Genomic DNA, 17805 nt, shown 5'->3' on the forward strand with positions numbered 1-17805 from the left:
ACATAACTTGCTTTTTCATTCATGCCTCACTTCTAACTGTGATACTTTCCTGTGTAGCCACGATGGGTAAAGGGAAGGTCGATGCTAGCCCTTTGAAGATGAAAGAATATCTCGCCCAATCTGTTGAGGCGGCGAGAAAAAGAGCTGTTGATGCTGAGCAAAAGAAAAAACTTGAAGGTACTTCAGATTCAGACAATATCAGGGATCCTAAGCGCCGGAAAACTTCAGGCGCCACTGAAAAAACTGTTGGTGACAAAGCCTTGCACCAGACGACTCTAAATCAATCCGGTTTGGCCTCAAGAGGTAAACCGGTAGAGAAAAAGAAGGGACATGATAATGTCCCGCCACCCCGGGGAGATCCAAATGCGATGATTAACCGCCCACTGACTTCGTTTGCTCATGCTGGCTCTAGTTCAGCCATTGGAGGCGAGGCTCTCCCTACCTTGCTGAGCTTGTCTGATCCTCATTTCAACGGATTAGATTTTATGAATCGAACCTTTGACAACAGGCTCCACAAAGACATTTCTGGTCAAGATCCCCCCCAACATTGCTTCCATGGCCATTCACCATGCCCTTTCTTCCGCCAGTACTGTGGCGGTTATGACTCATTATGTGAAGGATTTGCATGCAGCTAAGAATCGTCTTGAGAAGAAGGCGGCTGACTGGAAGGCTGCGTATGAGCGAGCAAAGGTCGATGCCGAAACCGCCAATAAGCACTTGAAGTCGTCCGAGGAAAAATGTGCTAAGTTAACTGAAGACTTGGCGACTTCTGACTTACTCCTGCAAAAAACTAAATCTTTGAAGGAAGTCATTAATGTCAAACACACTGCTGCTCAGGCTAAGTGCCGGAAGATGGAGGAGAAATATGAACGCCAGAATGCTTCCATTCAAGGGCGTGCATCCATTCAATTTGCTCAAGGCTTTCTCAAGGCTAAAGAGCAAATCAGTTTTGTTGAACCAGGCTTTGACCTTTCCCGTATCGGGTTTTTGAAGGAGATTAGGGATGGGCAGATAGTCGGCGATGATGATGTTGATATTGACCTCCTTCCTCAATTCAACTCTGAAAGTGAATCTGAGGAGGAAAATGGTGAAGATGGTCATGGAGAGGACAAGAATGGGGATGAAGGGGAAAAGGACCCAAAAGCTTCCGCAAGCCAAGACAACAACGCCAACAATGAAAACCTGGCTTGATCTTATTTGTTGTTTTATTTTGTTTATGAGCCAAGCTTTGTTTTGGGCTTCGCCTCTTTTTGTTACTTAAAGCATGTATGGGCCACGCCCTTTTCTATCTTTATTGAAGTTCATTTCAGTTTAACTATGTTGTTACTTTGAAGTTGTTATTTACTGAGCTTTATTAACATTTAGGTTTATATACCTTAGCCGATTTTTCGACGAGGCTTGGTTTCTAGTGGCCACTAGAATTGCCAAGGCTTTTAATACTCGGTGGCGATACTTTCTAATTCCGAAAGGATTATTCGCGGTATTTTATACCTTGATACGACTTACGCCGCATAAATTCGTAATATAAATAAAAAATAAACAATCTCTTGAAATGATCTTTTCATTGCTTTTCCATACATGGGAACTATTGTCCCTTCATTTTTACATATGCCTCCTCATTAAAAACCTTTCCAAAGAAAGGGAAAAAGAGTGCGGCTTCATTCATTTTTGTTGTTCCACTTAACTAAAGTACTACTTCAAATGTGAGGCGTTCCATGTTCGTGGAATCTTTTGACCATTAAGTTGTTCCAATTTATAGGCTCCACCTCCAACATCGCCAATTATCCTGTAAGGCCCGCCCTAGTTGTGCAAAAGTTTGTTATGCTTGTCAGGTATAGTCTTCTTTCGAAGCACTAAGTCTCCTACCCTCATAGTTCTTGGGACCACCTTTGTTGCGAACTTCCTTGCAATCTTCACCTTTCCCGCCTCATTCCTTAAGTGTGCCTCCCGTTGTTCCTCAGGCAGCATGATTAGATTTGCTATCAAATTCTCCCCATTGTCGTCCTCATTAAACCGAGTGACTCGCCAACTTTGGTTTTCAATTTCCACTGGGAGCATGGCATCAGTTCCATAAGTTAGACGATATGGGGTTTCCTTCGTGCTTGTCTGTTCAGTCGTGTTGTATGCCCATAGGACGCCTGGAAGCTCTTCCGCCCAAAGACCTTTCGCCTCATCCAATTTTTTCTTTAAGCCCTTCAAAATAACCTTGTTGGCTGATTCTGCCTGCCCGTTGGTCTGAGGGTGCTCTACTGATGCAAATTGCATTTCAATTCTCATATCCGCACAAAATTCTCTGGTGACATTGCTTGTGAATTGAGTCCCATTATCCATTACCAAAGCCATGGGGACACCAAACCTGCACACAATTCGTCGCCATAGAAAGTTCCTGACTTTAGCGGTCGTAATAGTCGCCATTGCTTCCGCCTCTATCCACTTAGTAAAATAATCAACCGCCACAATGATATACTTCATTTGCGCCTTTGCTACTGGGAATGGTCCTAAAATGTCAGTCCCCTACATAGCAAATGACCAAGGTGCCATCATGGTTGTTAACTCTTCAGGCGGGGCTTTGTGTAGGTCAGAGAAAACTTGACACTTTTCACACTTCTTGACGTATTCCAGGCAGTCTTTCTTCATTGTTGGCCAGTAAAATCCTGCTCTCAATACCTTTACTGCCAATGATCGCCCTCCTATATGACTAGAGCATACCCCTTCGTGAACTTCTGCCATGATTCCCTGGGCATCTCTCATGTCAACACATTTGAGCATATGAGACATAATTCCCCGCCGATATAGCTCATCGCCTACCAGCGTGTAAAAACTAGCCTCCCTACGCTTTTCTTTTGTGTTCAGATCATCATCCTTTGGAGGGTTTTTAAGGAAAGTTTTGATTGATTCCATCCACGAAGGCTCGCCTTCGGTTACCGTCTTTACTTCCTTTAACTTAACTTCCACCAAGTCAATACTGGGGCGAGGAAGGGTTTCCTGGATGACTGTTTGATAATTGCCCAATCGTCCCGTACTGGCCAGTTTTGCCAGCACGTCAGCCCTTTCATTTTGACTTCTTGGAATATGTTCTATCCTGATCTTCTCTATTTCCATCATTAACTTGTGCACCACTTCCAGGTATTTAGAAAGTTGTGGATCCTTCACCTGATACTCTCCTTTTACCTGCTTAACAACCAGCTGTGAGTCGCCTTTGATGAACAATTTTTGAACGCCTAATTCAATGGCGAGCCTTAATCCGGCGATTAGTGCCTCGTATTCTGATTAGTTGTTGCTCGCCTTAAACTCGAATTTCAAAGATTGTTCGATGACCATCTTGTCCAGGCTTTCAATAGTTATTCCTGCCCCACATCCCGTATCGTTGGAGGATCCATCAACAGACAGGACCCACTCTCCCTGAGTTTTCTCGCCTTCTGTGGGTGTTAATTCCGCCACGAAGTCAATCAAGCTTTGGATTGTAACTTATCCCCTTGGATCATACTGTATATCATATTCAGACAACTCGACTGACTAACTGACCAATTGTCCTGACAGATCGGGTTTCTGGAGTACTTGCCTTAAGGGAACATCAGTTTTAACTTTGATTTGGAAACTTTGGAAGTATGGCCTAAGACGTCTCGCTGTTTTTAGAATTGCCAAGGCCGCCTTCTCGATTTTTTGGTATCGCAATTCAGCACCTTGCAGAGTATGACTCACAAAATATATAACCTTCTGCTTTTTCCCTTCTTCCTGAAGCAACACCGTACTGACCGCTCTATCCGTAACTGCCAAGTAGAGCGTCAAAGGAATGCCTGGCGTGGGTTTGGATAGTACTGGTAATGTTGCTAATGATTCTTTCAATTTAGTAAAAGCTTGTTCACATTCCTCGGTCCATTGAAACTTCGAATTCTTTTTCAAACAAGTGAAGAACGGAGCTGCTTCATTGGCAAGAAGCGTGCTAAGGCAGCCATGCGTCCTGTTAACCGTTGTACTTCCTTGACATTTGTTGGGCTTTTCATTTCCAAGACCGCCTTGCCTTTATCTGGATTTACTTCTATCCCCCTTGATGTTATCATGAATCCCAAAAACTTTCCCCCTTGAATCCCAAATGAACATTTCTCGGGATTTAACTTCATACGGTATTTTCTTAGCTGAGCAAATGCTTCCTTAAGATCATCGCCGTGGTCACTGGACTTGACGGACTTAACAATCATATCATCCACATATACTTCCATGTTCCTTCCAACTTGGCTCGAAATTTTTTTATCCATGAGGCGTTGGTATGTAGCTCCCGCATTTTTTAAACCAAAAGGCATAGTTTTGTAACAATAATTCGCTTGATTAGTCAAGAACGCCGTACTTTCCTCGTCTGAAGGATGCATCATGATTTGATTATACCCAGAGTATGCATCCATGAGACTTAAAAGTTCATTTCCGGAAGCCCCATCCACCAATTTGTCAACATTGGGAAGAGGATACGAATCTTTGGGACACACTTTGTTCAGGCTTGTGTAATCCGTGCACATTCTCCACTTCCCATTGGCTTTCTTGACCATCACTACGTTGGCGAGCCAGGTTGGGTACTGCACCTCGCGAATGAATTGGGCCTTGATTAACTTTTCAGTTTCTACTTGCACCGCCTTGTTCTTTTCATCACTCATCCTTCGCCTTGGCTGGATGATTGGTGGTGCCCCTGGCCGTATGGCTAGTTTATGAGTGATCACATTGGGGTCAATCCCTGGTACATCATTAATTGTCCATGCAAAGAGATCTAGATTATCGCCCAAAATGGTGATCAACCTTTCCTCCTGTTCTTTTGTTAAACTGCTGCCGATTTTCAAAACCTTATCCTTGACTTGCGCTGATTTGGTTTCTTCCAAAGGTTGTGGGCGGAAATCGTCGCATCATCCCTTGGGTCTAAACTAAACCCTTCTTGTGGAAAAATATCTGTGATACGGTGGATTTCCTTGGCGGCCTTGTGCCCGTAGAGCACCACACTTCTTAGGTAACATTCTCTCGCCGCATTCTGATCCACGCGAAGGACACCGATCTTCCCATTGCAGGCTGGGTATTTGATAGTTAAATGAGCGGTTGAAATTACAGCGCATAACTTGTTAAGAGTGTCCCGCCCCAAAAGTACATTGTAATTAGCTCTACACGCCAATACTAGGTACTTGACTTGAAATTTCTTGACAAACTCCCCTTCACCAAAGGTTGTTGGTATTTCCACGTATCCCCGTACATTGACACGATCCCCTGTAAATCCCACCAGGGTTCCTTTATATGGTTTCAAATCTGACTCCTTTAGCCCCATGCGATCAAAGGCATCTCCATAAATGATGTCTGCCGAAGATCCCTGATCTAAAAACACTTTCTTCGTCATGTAATTGTTAACCCTGATTATTACAACAATCGGGTCATTGTGATGGGGAATTACATGTGCAAAATCCTGAGGGGTGAATATGATTGGAGAGTGATTCAACCAACATTCGCCTTCGTATGCTTCGTGCACGGAATGTACTGCTGCCACATAACGCTTTCTGGCCTTGCTAGAAATCGCGCCTCCTCCAAACCCACATGCAATGGATGAGCATTCCCCAACAGGGTCGCCCAATTCTTCTACTATCTCCTTTCCTTTTCCTTTGTCCCCTTGAGTTACCTTGGCGGCCTTTGGCGTTGCTGCATCTTTAACAAAATTTGCCAAATGGCCAGCCTTAATTAACCGATCAATCTCCCGCCGCAAGTTCCAGCAATTATCCGTGGTGTGACCCAACGTTTTGTGGTACTCACACCATCTGTTTGTATCCAAATTAGTTGGTGGTCGCCGAGGTGGTGGCGGATATTGCACAACACTTGTCTGTCCAACTGCTATCAATATGGTGCTTAGGGGCGCATTCAGTTTAGTAAGTGGAACCGTATTTGGCGAGGCAACATGTTGACCAGCCGAGGCTGTAGTGGTACCTTGGGGATTTCTATGCCATGTATTCTGGAATCCAGGTTTGGAGTTTTGATATGGACCAGGCCTTGGTGCACGTGGAGTTTGAGCTAGCCTTGTATCCTTTCCAGCCTTGGGTTTGTCCTGCGCAACTCCGCCGGACTGGACGTGTTTCCGTCCCTCCTCCCTTTCTTGCTTTCTCTGATCGTCTTGCTCAATTAAGATGAATTCCTGAACGCGAGCGCGAAGATCCATCATGTCACGCGCTGGTCGTCTTGTTAAATCTCGATTCAAATCTCCCGCCCTAAGGCCATTTTTGAAAGATGCCAGGCATACATCCGAGTTATCCTCCTCCAGTTGAACATCCATCTTACTGAAGCGCGCCATGTAGGTCTTTAGCTTTTCTCCTTGCTGCTGATGTATGCTGATGAGGTCAAACATAGTTGCTTTTGTAGTTTTGTTGGCGAAGAATTGAGTTAAGAATTTAGTGGACAAATTCGTAAAATTGTCAATTGAGAAGGGCGGTTGTCTAATGAACCACTGCATCGCCATTCCCTTGAATGTTGAAGGCAAAATCTGCACTTCACCTCGTCCGTCGCCCCACCAATAACCATTTTGGTGTTAAAGTGCCTCAAATGTTCCATGGGATCAGAATCGCCCGAAAAGGCGTCTAATGCCATTGTTTGCAAATGTTTTGGTATGTCCACCTTTGTGATGGCTGGAACAAAAGGTTGAAATTCGACGACATCCTCAGCCTCAAGACGTTGTCCCTGCTTAAAATCTTGCCTCTGTGTTAAATATTCCACCTGGGCTTGTAACTGTTCGTTCTGGTTTTGTACCTTTTGCAAGGTATCCAGCATTTGCTTCAAAGCCACGGGCGTGATACCCGTTATCACCTCCTGCGCTTTCCTCGAAGCATTGTTCTTAAGATCTTCTAAGTTTACGTACTCAGGCGGCGTTGATCGTCGCCTGACACCTGGATCTGATTTGGCTATCAGATCTGAGGGCTTACCCGGAGCTAGTTTTACCAGCGACGTTGGTGACTGCGCCACTGAGTGAACACCCTCCGAGGAAGCCTCCTGCTCTTGCTCTTGAAGTACTGCACGATTGTTGTCTCGACCGCCGCCGCGTCCGCCCTGACGACCACCACCTCTCCGGCGATGATCACGGCGGCCCACACCGCACGAACGAGTTTCCATGAATCGTAACTCTCACCCTCTACATCACTTGTAGATCTAGGTTAGAGCCACAAACGGCGCCAATGTTGCGCTCTAAGGTAAGTTTAAGTGAGAAAAGGTACAAAAAGCAAACCCTAGCAGAGCACTAAAATAGTAAAGATGTAATAAAAGGGAATATTCTCATTAAGTATCAAAAAGTTCTTTGTACAAGGTGATGACCTTCCCTTTTATAGAGGGTAGGGTCATGATATGGACTTTTCCTACATTTGGGCCTGACAACCAGGGCCCAAATCCCTATGCACATAGGACAAATCCAAGAGAATCTTCCAGCTGGCTTGCGGGTCCACTTAAAGGAGGCGAGAATCCTCGGTATTTCGTCAGTTCCCGCAATGTCTGCCTCCGCCCAGTTGATTGCTTGTTTTGGGCGGGCATGGAGGTCTTTATGCCCCGCCCAGTCCAGTTTCCAAAACCCTAATTTCTGAAAGTGTAAATTTTTTCCCTATTAATTACTGGAATTTGAATTTTTGGAAGTCAAATTTAATTTTTATACTTTCAAAAGTTAAGATTCATAAGTTAACAAAATTAGCTTCCAGAACTTAAACTTTCGAATATTTAAATTTATTTTTCACATAATTTGTTAGATAATCTTTTCTCTTTAATTTTCTTTCAATATGTAATCCTATATTATAAACGTAAATGTTTGACTTTCAAAAAAAATAAATGTAAATGTTTGAGTATTAAATCAAATTAAGAAAATCGCAATTTATATATTTTTTTCAAATATAATTATGATAAAATAATAAAAAAAATACAATTCAAATACATTAATTTTCAAAATAATCCCGTGCATGAGCACGGGCTAATTTTCAAAATAGTTATTGTTTATTTTTGAAGCCAATCCTCTAATGTGAATTTCGATCCGAAAGTGGGTCAAGTGCAATATACGAATGATAGGAAGAGAATTATTGACACAAGCAAAATTACATCGTGCAAAAAGGAACTAATTTACTACTAACAATTAACAACTAACATTGGCCTATAAAAAAAACATCGTGCAAAAAGGACATTTTAAAAAGAAATTGGATGTTGATGTTATCCACCATTTACCGATGCAAGTGAACACTAACAAGGTAAATACAAGATGATTGATGCAAATTGAAGATAAAGTATAGTATTACGGATCATTTGAAATGTTGTATAGTATAAGACCTGGTAGTATAAGGCCTGATTGTATTAGAACCCCGTTTGGAAGAACGTATTTGAGTTTATCTGATAACATAAGCTTTATATCAGTATTTGGAAGTGCTTATGCAAACAGCTTATGGCCTACTATAAGCTGTTCATAATAGCTTATGAAAAAGAGTTTATGCTTATATATAGCTTATTTTCAATTTATTTCAATAAAAAATTAAATAGCTTATTAATAAGCGCTTTTGTCATAAGCGCTAATAACTATAAGCGCTTAATTAAGCTGCATTTTCAAACGGGGCCTAGGCCTGATAGGATAAGACCTGATAAAATTTTATTACTATACAGTGTTTGGTCATGCACTGTATAATTTGGTGGCGACAATGGTGGTGTGGTAGTGGTGGTATTGGAAGGTGATGATGGTGGCGGTGGTTGTGGATGGTGGCGGCGGCAGTGGTAGTAGTGGCAGTACCGGCGATGGTGACAAAGGTGGAAGTTGGTAGCGACAGTGGTGACAGAGGGTGTTGGTGGTGGCGGTGGTGATGGTAGTAGTAGCGGTAGCGGGGATTTTGGTGGTGGATGGTGGCGATGGTGGTGGTGGTGGCGGCGACGATGGTGGTGGAGGTTGTTGGTGGTGGACTGGTGGCGGTGGTGACGGTAGTAGTGGCGGTAGCGACGATTGTTGTGGTGGTGGTGGAGGGTGGTGGCGGTAGTGGAGGTAGCGGCGATAACGATGATAGTATAAACGATGGTGGCAGTGGTGGTGGTGGTAGCGGTGGCGACAACAGCAGTGGCGGTGGTGGTAGTAGTGGTGATAACGATGACGATATCAACAATGGTGGCAGTGGTGGAGCTGGTGGTGGAGCGTGGTGGTGGCGGTGACGGTGGTGGTGGTGGCGGCGACGGCGATGGTGGAGGGTGGTGGTGGTTGTGGGGGTTGATTAAATATATTCAAGTAGTTTACACATCACACTTTTATCATGCCTTTATACACAATGTCAAATTAACCTTAGGGAGAGATAAACCTAGGTAGTTATGTTACCAATTTAAAAAACATAGTTGTTTCTTTTTAAAGCCAATCCTCTAATGTGAGTTCCGAATGTGGGTCAAGTGGTGCAATATATGAGTGATTAGGAAGAGATATATTATACATGAATCAGAAGAAAAATCATCGTGCAAGGGACATCTTCAATAGACTTTGGATGTTGACGTTAAAGAGGGGATCAAGGAAAACTGAAAATTGATGAGGATAATTAACTTGTTTATTCAATAAAATATAAAGCCTCTTTAGCAAAATAAGAACTAACTCAAAATATTAGAAAACACTACCTAAACATCTGATAAAATTACCAATTCAGCAAATAACAAACTCCTACTACAAAACTAGTAAAATCAAAGAAACTTTCCAACATTATTCTTCTATGTGCTCCCCAGTTCATCATCATCCTAGTGTTAGCTCAGTCAATGCGCAGCCAACAAACAAGGCGAAGCCATACGCATACAACCGCGTGCGCCGCGATGATGCATAAAAGACTAACAGCTCTGTGAAAGAGATTGCAGAGGCATATGCACAACCAATGAGACCGGTGTTAAGAGTCTTCAACAAGCTTCTCGCAAATACCAATTCCATTTGCCCACGCCAATAATGCAATATCAGTATTGCTACCACAAATAACAACACGTTCTTCCTTGTAATGACTTACTGATGGTGCCCCGAATCCCATCAATAGAAGGCATATAATGATGTGAATGTAAGCAGACACTCCCATTGTAGATGGGAAGAAAATCATATCAAGAAAGAACGACATCTTGTATTTTTATTACTTGCCTTATTAAATACAAAAAGTGACTAATAAACTAACAAGATAGTTTAAACAGATTTAAAGATAGTCTAACTAATCATCCTATCAGAATTCAAATATCATATCTTAATTTCATGGCTTATCAAAAAAAAATCTCATCTTATTTTCCGATGTATATAAGACTAATAATTCAAATTTAAATAACAACTGAAAACAGAAAACTTAAATTTGAAAACATCAATCGATAAAAGCTGGAAAATAGGAAATAAAATTACCTAAACATCTAATTAAAGTAAAACTAATTCCGCTAATAACACTCCAATCCTACTAAAAACTAGTAAAATCTGTTTTAAAAAAGCTAGCTAGCTAGTTTTTTTTTTTTTTTGATAAGCAAAGAATTTTATTGAAGTGAAGTATAAGGGGTACTTCAACCCAATACAAAAGAGATAGAGAAAAGTAAGGAAAACGCCTAAGAAAAAGAGTACACAAATTATAAAGTCAAAGCGGAACCTCCAAGAAACTAAAAAAAGCAAAACAAAAATCCATAACCAAAGCACTAATCACCACCAACATAGTAGACAGCTCCCACAAGGCCGGAAACAGCACTTATCAAATCCAATATCAATAAGTCATTAGCGAGAAAATAAGATATTTAAGAAAATTAAGAAAACAAACAACAACATTGTCAAATAAGCGACACTGGAGCAGGAGACGGCGGCGGCCATGAGAGTGTGAGAGGAAATTTCTGAGTGTTAGGGTTTTTCTCAGAGAGTAACGAGTGAATGGATTGTTTGTGTTTAGGCTTGGAAACTTTTAACCTACTAGTGTCCATAGTTAAGTAAAAATGTTTCCACCCAAATTTAAAAAGTGTAATCTAGTTCAAATGGTTAAAGCCTTGGTTTTTGTAGACAAGTCGCAGGTTCGAGTCAATGGGGAAACAATTGTTCGATTTTAAAAACCAAATATTTAGCGACGGAAATAAGACGTCGCAAACATCTTACTGCATTTAACGAGGGATTTAGCGACGGAAGACATCAAACAAAAGATTTAGCGACGGAAATAGACGTCGCTAACACATTACTAAATTTACCGAGGGATTTAGCGACAGAAGGACATCAGCGACGGTTATGATTCGTCGCTAAATTCGAAGATAAAATATTAAAATAATATTAGCGAGGGAATTAGCGACGGAAGGACAGCGAGGTTACTGATCCGTCGCTACTTCCGTCGCTAAATTTTAAAATAGGTTTTTAATTTCAAAAACATGAATCCGTCGCTAAATTCGTCACATTCCGTCGCTAATAGCGAGGAATTTTGTTCCCTCGCTAAAATCCCTCGTTAAATCACATTTTTTAGTAGTGATACGAATGAGTAGGAGAATGTTGATCCATTTGAAGATGTTGATATGACTCGGGTCGCTAGGCTCGGGTTTCGATTCAGGAGGCGGAATCGACGGTGTCACACATCAAGGGGCACAAAGGCGCTCGAGACGGAACTCAGTGTCGCACTTTCGCAGCTGTTCACACAAACAACATTTCCCTTTTTCCATCTACCGTCGATACCAACCATCAAGAAAATAGTAGCAGAGGAAATAATATGAATATTACGCTTACGTTTCAAGCACAAATACTGCGATTGAGAAGAATTATGTTCAACCTTGATGTAATTTAACAATTGTCCTAGGTTACTACACTTAATGCATTATAAATGGAGCACATAGCATTAGCCTCAATTCTTCCCATCATCCTGCTTCTCTATTAATATTATAGCAGATACAAAACAAAATGAAACGACCAAAGAGGGGAACAGGGAAAACTGAAAATTGATGAGGATAATTAACTTGGTTATCCAATAAAATATAAAGCCTCTTAAATAGTCTCTAAGAAACTCCTACTACAAACTAGTAAAATCAAAGAAACTTTCCAGCATTATTCTCTGTGCTCCTCAGTTCACTTCTTCCTACCAGCTTTGTGTTAGCTCAGTCAATGCGCAGCCAACAAACAAGGCGAAGCCATACGCATACAACCGCAATAATGATGATGCATAAAAAAAGAGTAACAGCTCTGCAAAAGGGGTTGCAAAGGTATATGCATAACCAATGAGGAGGGCGTTAATAGCCCTCACATAGGCTCTCCCAACAGCACCCACATAGCCTCTCCCCTCTTCCATTTGCACACCACAATAATGCAATATCAGTATTAGTATCACAATCACGCCGTAAGAGAACCCATTCTCTATCAGAACATCAATGTGATCTTCCTGGTAACAAAATAGTGACGCATGTTTGAACTTTGCCCCGATTATCGCTATAATGTTTGTAATAATGGAAATGTACATTTTGAAAACTGGATTTCCTCTTCCTTTGAAGTTCTGGGATGACAGTTCGATGGCTGTCAATGCAAGAAACAGCACAATTGCTGATGAATGCACCCCTAGAAACAGAAACCCACCCCCAAACTAGGAAGCTAGTGGGTTAAAAAATGCGCATAAAACCAGAATAAATAATCTGGCACAAGGAAAGATCCCTATAAATTGTGCAATGAATAATGAGTCTGTTAATAAATCGTATGACTTTTTCTTATTTCTACTGACTACTGAGTCGAAGTGTAGATCGGAACTCCTTTAATTTTACATACGAAATTATTAATACCTTTTTATTAGCAATAGCAAATAAGGATATCTAATAATTCTCAACAAAAAACAAAACAAAACCAACATGCTAACCACAAAACAATAAAAATTGATGAGGACATGAAGGCACTTGAACATCGAGCTATTGCATTAACGTTAGGAGATTTGTTTCAAACGTAACAACTGCATTCTTCTAAAAAAAAGATTTTTTTTATAAGCCAAGAATATATTGAATAAACACGAGGGGTGCTAACAATACAAAGAGAAGATGGAAGAAGAAAAAAGAAATAACAGAAAAACCAGCAAAAAACAGCAAAACAGATTCAAAGTATGATCCTAAACTTTGAATCTCCCCCAATTAATTTACAGCTGCAAGATAAATACAACCCTCAAGTAACAAAGAAAAATCCAACCAATGCATCCCCATAACAGCACACGACACATGATCTTCCAGTAGCAGCAATTGAACCAAATTATCCAACGAGGCACACTCATATACCAGCACCAAAACTAGCGTGAAAAACACCAGGCCCCAGCAAGAATAAATTACGTGTTCAGAAATCTTTCCAGAATTTATTCGAAATTCAAATAAATTTTTGGAAGAAACTTTTGTGAACAGCTTCTGGGTGAATTGATTCTGAAAAAGTAGAAGTTAATCCAAACATGCTAGAAAACTCAAGAAATACTTCAATCAAAACATAAGAATGTTGCAACTATTTAGCGTTTCTCATGACTAAAACCTAGCTCCGCATTTAAATCAGCTAACACAGCCTTACAAAACTCCAAACCAAACATAAATAATTACAACAAAAATGAAATTATTATTTTCATTTTCATTTGGTAAAGCAATTTGATTTTGATCCTCTTACTGGACAGAAAGGACTTAAATCTAATTACAGGTGTACGAGCTTGGGCGGATTTATCCATCACCCATACCACTCCCTATTTCACAATGTCATAATGATCTTGAAAAGGGAGAAGAGGGCCTATGGATCAAGGATTTGTTATAGATTTCTCAAGAATGGATCCAGCATGATTCCATACCATGAAGGAAATCCAGGGAGTTTACAAAGTGCAACAACATATCGAGAGAACATTGTTAAATAAACCCAGACCACTTGGCTCGATCATCTCCTGTAAAACAATAGAACAGGCCATTTCATTAACACAGTATTGAAAACAGAGGAACCCTATTGTTAATTCAAAAACCAGCCATAGCATTCACTTTTCAAGTATTATCACTGTGGTGCCAAAATCTTATAACTATTAAGTATTAACCAACATCATTCTCATTAGAACAAGTAGGACAGCAGCTTTGCATTGATCCACATTTGTGCATATGCAATTGCTCTGTCCATTAATAGCTCAACTAATTTTTATGAATTTGCAACCCTTTCTATTCTAATCCAAGCACAGGCGCCACTCTGCCAGTAAAACTATTACACCACAAAACCAAACTTTAACATGTCAAAAACTACAACCTCTATGCCATGTAAACCAATAACAGTATATAAACAATCATCCTATTTCCTTGTTATGAGATCCAACAAATAATGATCCAAATATTCCTTCCTACAACATTCCTCTTACTAGCAAAATCTGATTATACACTTTACCATTGCCATGATCAACCAGATTGTGAAAATTTGAGCACTAGGAACCTTTTTCTACTTATGATTCTTAAAACTAACATTAAGGACCAAAACTCTATGCCGTGTAGTCAAGCTCTCTCCGAATATTACCACATCTAACCTCTTTACTAAAAAGAAATCAAATTGTGACCTCGAGATCCTGCTCTTATAGGTGATAAGATGTTCATCCCACTTTTTAAAACAAGTTTTCAAAATCTTGAGGTCATATGCAATAGAAAATCTAAAATAGATTGCACTTCTTCATTTAGCTCCCCAAAATCAAAACCTCCATGGACTCTAGTAAAATGCCTTGCTTCCAAACCGACGTATCTATCTAGACCATCACCTATGACCAATTTCTATTCTTGTGGGATACATTGAACGAAACTCACCAAATCATCCCAAAAAATTTCTTTCACAAAATTTTTATCCTACTTGAGGGGCGTAAGCACCAATGATATTAATAGTCTATTGAGTGTTAGGAACCCGGTTTTCAGCAAGGAAATGTAGAAACAAAGTTAGATACTAGGAATAGAACTAGAAAATAGAGATGGAATTGCATAATATCACTGAACCCTCTGGTAGAAACCCAGAAGCAGTGCTGCAGAAGATTACAGGGAAAAGGAAAAACGAAAAGATAGCAGAGGCAAATTAGAGAGTGCCTCTATTCTCTCCCAAGTCCCAAGCCTAAACCCAATTCAAGCCTAACCTCTCTCTCACAATACACGCTTATATAGCCATTCTCTCCTCAGCATTCTCTCTCTTTCACACTCCTAGCACCCTGAAGATACTGCCACATCAGCTTGGCAGTTATCACTAGTGGGAATCAATTTTATTTCCCTTTCTACCCTTCCTAACAAATACCTTAGCAATACTAGGACTACTAATATCTGGGTTCCTATCATTGAGACACCAACAATTTTAAAGATAAGATCTGATCCTAAAAACTTTTGACATCCACTACATTCTATTTTCCAGTTCTTGTCCACAATAATACGAACATTGCTCCTTCCTCTGACCTTCCCTGTGTACCAAAGCTTAAATCCTATAGTACCTAGCTCCTTAGCTTGCATCCCAACCCATTTAGTTTAACATTATATTAATCCTTCTCTCAATCATTGTGTCCACCACCTCCAAAGATATACCTGTCAAGGTACCAATATTCCAAAAACGAAACCTAATCAAGCATTCTTCAGCTATTGTATTTCTATTTATGTTGGTCGTTAAGTAACGGCCAATCACTAACATAAATCTGTCGAGTTTGATCCATAATACAGATAACGGCCAATTTTACGTTTGATCCATAGGCAGAGTTGCAAGTTTTAACTCATAATCCAAGAATTTAATCTAAGGAAGGCTCAATGTAGGAATGCATGGTGCTGATGCATTTGAAACCCGAAAAATATTCATAAGTTAGATCCAAAATTCACAGCTAACAACATGGCCTACTAACAATCAAATAAGATCCAGTTCAGCCAATTTCCATAAAGATGTCAAACATATCAAGAGAGATAGAATCACAACCAATGCAAGTCAATTCAGCTATAGCCTATAGATAAGAAATAACTACCATGAATCTAAACAAAACCAGATACCAACATGATTAATTATATGAACCCATCTTTCTTTATACAAAAGACTACTAAATCAAAATTACATATCTTTCATGTCTGTTTGAAAATCCTAGATTGCACAAAACTTCTTAAGTTACCATGTAGAACCTAACAATAACATATCAATCAAAACATTGAAAAAGAAAGCAGTTTTTCACCTGGAGAACCTACTACTTCTGTAAACATCTCTTTCGCTTTTCCTCTTCTCCAGTATCAAGGCCCTCTCTCTATCCTTCTCTCGCCTCTCCCTTTTCACCCTCTCTTCCCTCAACTCCTCCAATGTCTTCTTCTGCTTCTTCTTCTTCTCACCCTTCCCATCACTTCCACCATCATCAACATCATCATCAACATTACCAATTGGCTTCCGAACATACCACGGCAACTGAACCCCCTTCCCAGCAACCCCATAACCCAACCTATACTTCTCATCCTCAGGACCCACAACACGAACCTCCTCTTTCTTCGCCTTCTTCTTCTTCCTTGAATCCTCCCCCTCTATCTCTTTACCACCCTCTTTCTTCACCGGGTCGAAAATCTTGATCCCTTCGAAGAGGTTGATGTGACCCGGATCCGCAGCCACCTCGGGTTCTGACGATTCTGGAGGCGGCGGAATCGACGGTGCTAAACCTTTAGCGGTGCGGAGGCGCTCGAGACGGAACTCGGTGTCGCGTTTTCGCGCCTGCTCGCGCTTAAGCTGTTCCTCTTTGGCGGCTTCCTCCTCGTCGCGGCGAACTTTCTCTCGGTTGTCGAAATTGTATACGTTCCATCGCTTCTGAGGGAGGATGTTAAGGCCGCCGTGACCACCCATCGTTCAATTGATTGAAGGATTCACCGCCACCACTGTAACAAGTTGGATTTGGAGGATGAATTGAAGATGATTATTGTGCCCTATTGGGATTTGTCAACTGCCTTATACTCTACATTGATTTCACATTCCAGCCTTAATTTTATAATTCAATTAAAATCTTATTAAAAAATCTGCTACTATAAAATTGTTTCTAATATTAACCCAAATTCTAGACGCATCTAAATAAAGCAAAACATAGATAATAGATGGAGGGTTGCTCCAAACTCGTCGTTGCGAGCCTTCTCTAGCCGCTTCCCGTGCTAGTTGGTTTGTCGTGTTATTTCTCTCCCACTCAATGCTCCTAATCAAGCAGCGTTGTATACCTCCCATGGCGCATCGCACACGATCAATGGCTTGACGATCCCAGTAGTGGGCTGTATCAAAGGAAGGTTGAAGGACAGATACCACTTGTAAGCAATCAGTGAAACAAACTACGTCCGTGTGTCCAAGCTCAATTGCATGGTTGAAGCCCAGTTCTACCGCCAAGAGTTCAGCGAGGAAGGCACTTCCATGGCTGTGACTCATTGACACGCCTAAGAGCCAACGACCACCGCTGTCCCGGATAACCGCCGCACAACCTGTCTTTCCCTTTGTCGGGTTCCAACTACCGTCTATAGAAATGTGAACTGCATTTGAGTCATTTAAACCAGAAGGCAAGAAGCTCTCCCCCTGCTGCAACAGACCCGATTGCAGCGACTTACGCCATAACGCCTCATCTCGCAACATATAACGTAGGACCTGGTTGAGAGACCACACCTACCCTTCAAAAACTTGATTGTTACACCAGTGCCACATCCACCACAATAGAGCAATGGCAAGAATACAGTGTCAGTGAGTTAGAATGTCATGGAACCAAGTAGAGAAATCAATCTGAACGGCTAGAGATGGAAGTAATGAACGAAAATGAATCCAGGGACCACGCGAGGCATGGCACCAGTGGAAGATATGGTCCAGGTCTTCGACATCAGAATTGCACCGTCGGCACGCCGCACTAG

The 17805-nt window shown here is 41.1% G+C and overlaps 1 protein-coding gene across 2 annotated transcripts; it reads right to left on the reverse strand.

Annotated features, from left to right (window-relative positions):
- Positions 1-12910: 12910 nt before the first annotated feature.
- On the reverse strand, positions 12911-16904 carry LOC130714062 (uncharacterized). Of its 2 annotated transcripts, none has more exons than XM_057563918.1 (2): positions 16122-16904; positions 12911-13356 (listed from the first exon to the last, which is right to left on the reverse strand). In XM_057563918.1, exons 1-2 carry the CDS (start codon positions 16769-16771, stop codon positions 13293-13295), a joined length of 714 nt encoding a protein of 237 aa, XP_057419901.1. In that variant the 5' UTR covers positions 16772-16904; the 3' UTR covers positions 12911-13292. The 2 variants fall into 2 exon arrangements, with proteins under 2 accessions (XP_057419901.1, XP_057419902.1); XM_057563919.1 differs by lacking the exon at positions 12911-13356 and adding an exon at positions 13521-13853 and having other exon boundaries at positions 16122-16901.
- Positions 16905-17805: the final 901 nt, after the last annotated feature.

The sequence above is a fragment of the Lotus japonicus genome, chromosome 4 (assembly GCF_012489685.1).
Source record: "Lotus japonicus ecotype B-129 chromosome 4, LjGifu_v1.2".
Classification (NCBI taxonomy): Eukaryota; Viridiplantae; Streptophyta; class Magnoliopsida; order Fabales; family Fabaceae; genus Lotus; species Lotus japonicus.

Bases quoted from the DNA above. Each gene is read 5' to 3' on its own strand.
- LOC130714062 (XM_057563918.1), bottom strand. From the start codon at position 16,771: ATGGGTGGTCACGGCGGCCTTAACATCCTCCCTCAGAAGCGATGGAAC. The intron at 13,357-16,121 runs GTGAAAAACTGC...CTACTTTTTCAG, and splicing joins AGAAGTAGTAGGTTCTCCAG to AATCAATTCACCCAGAAGCT.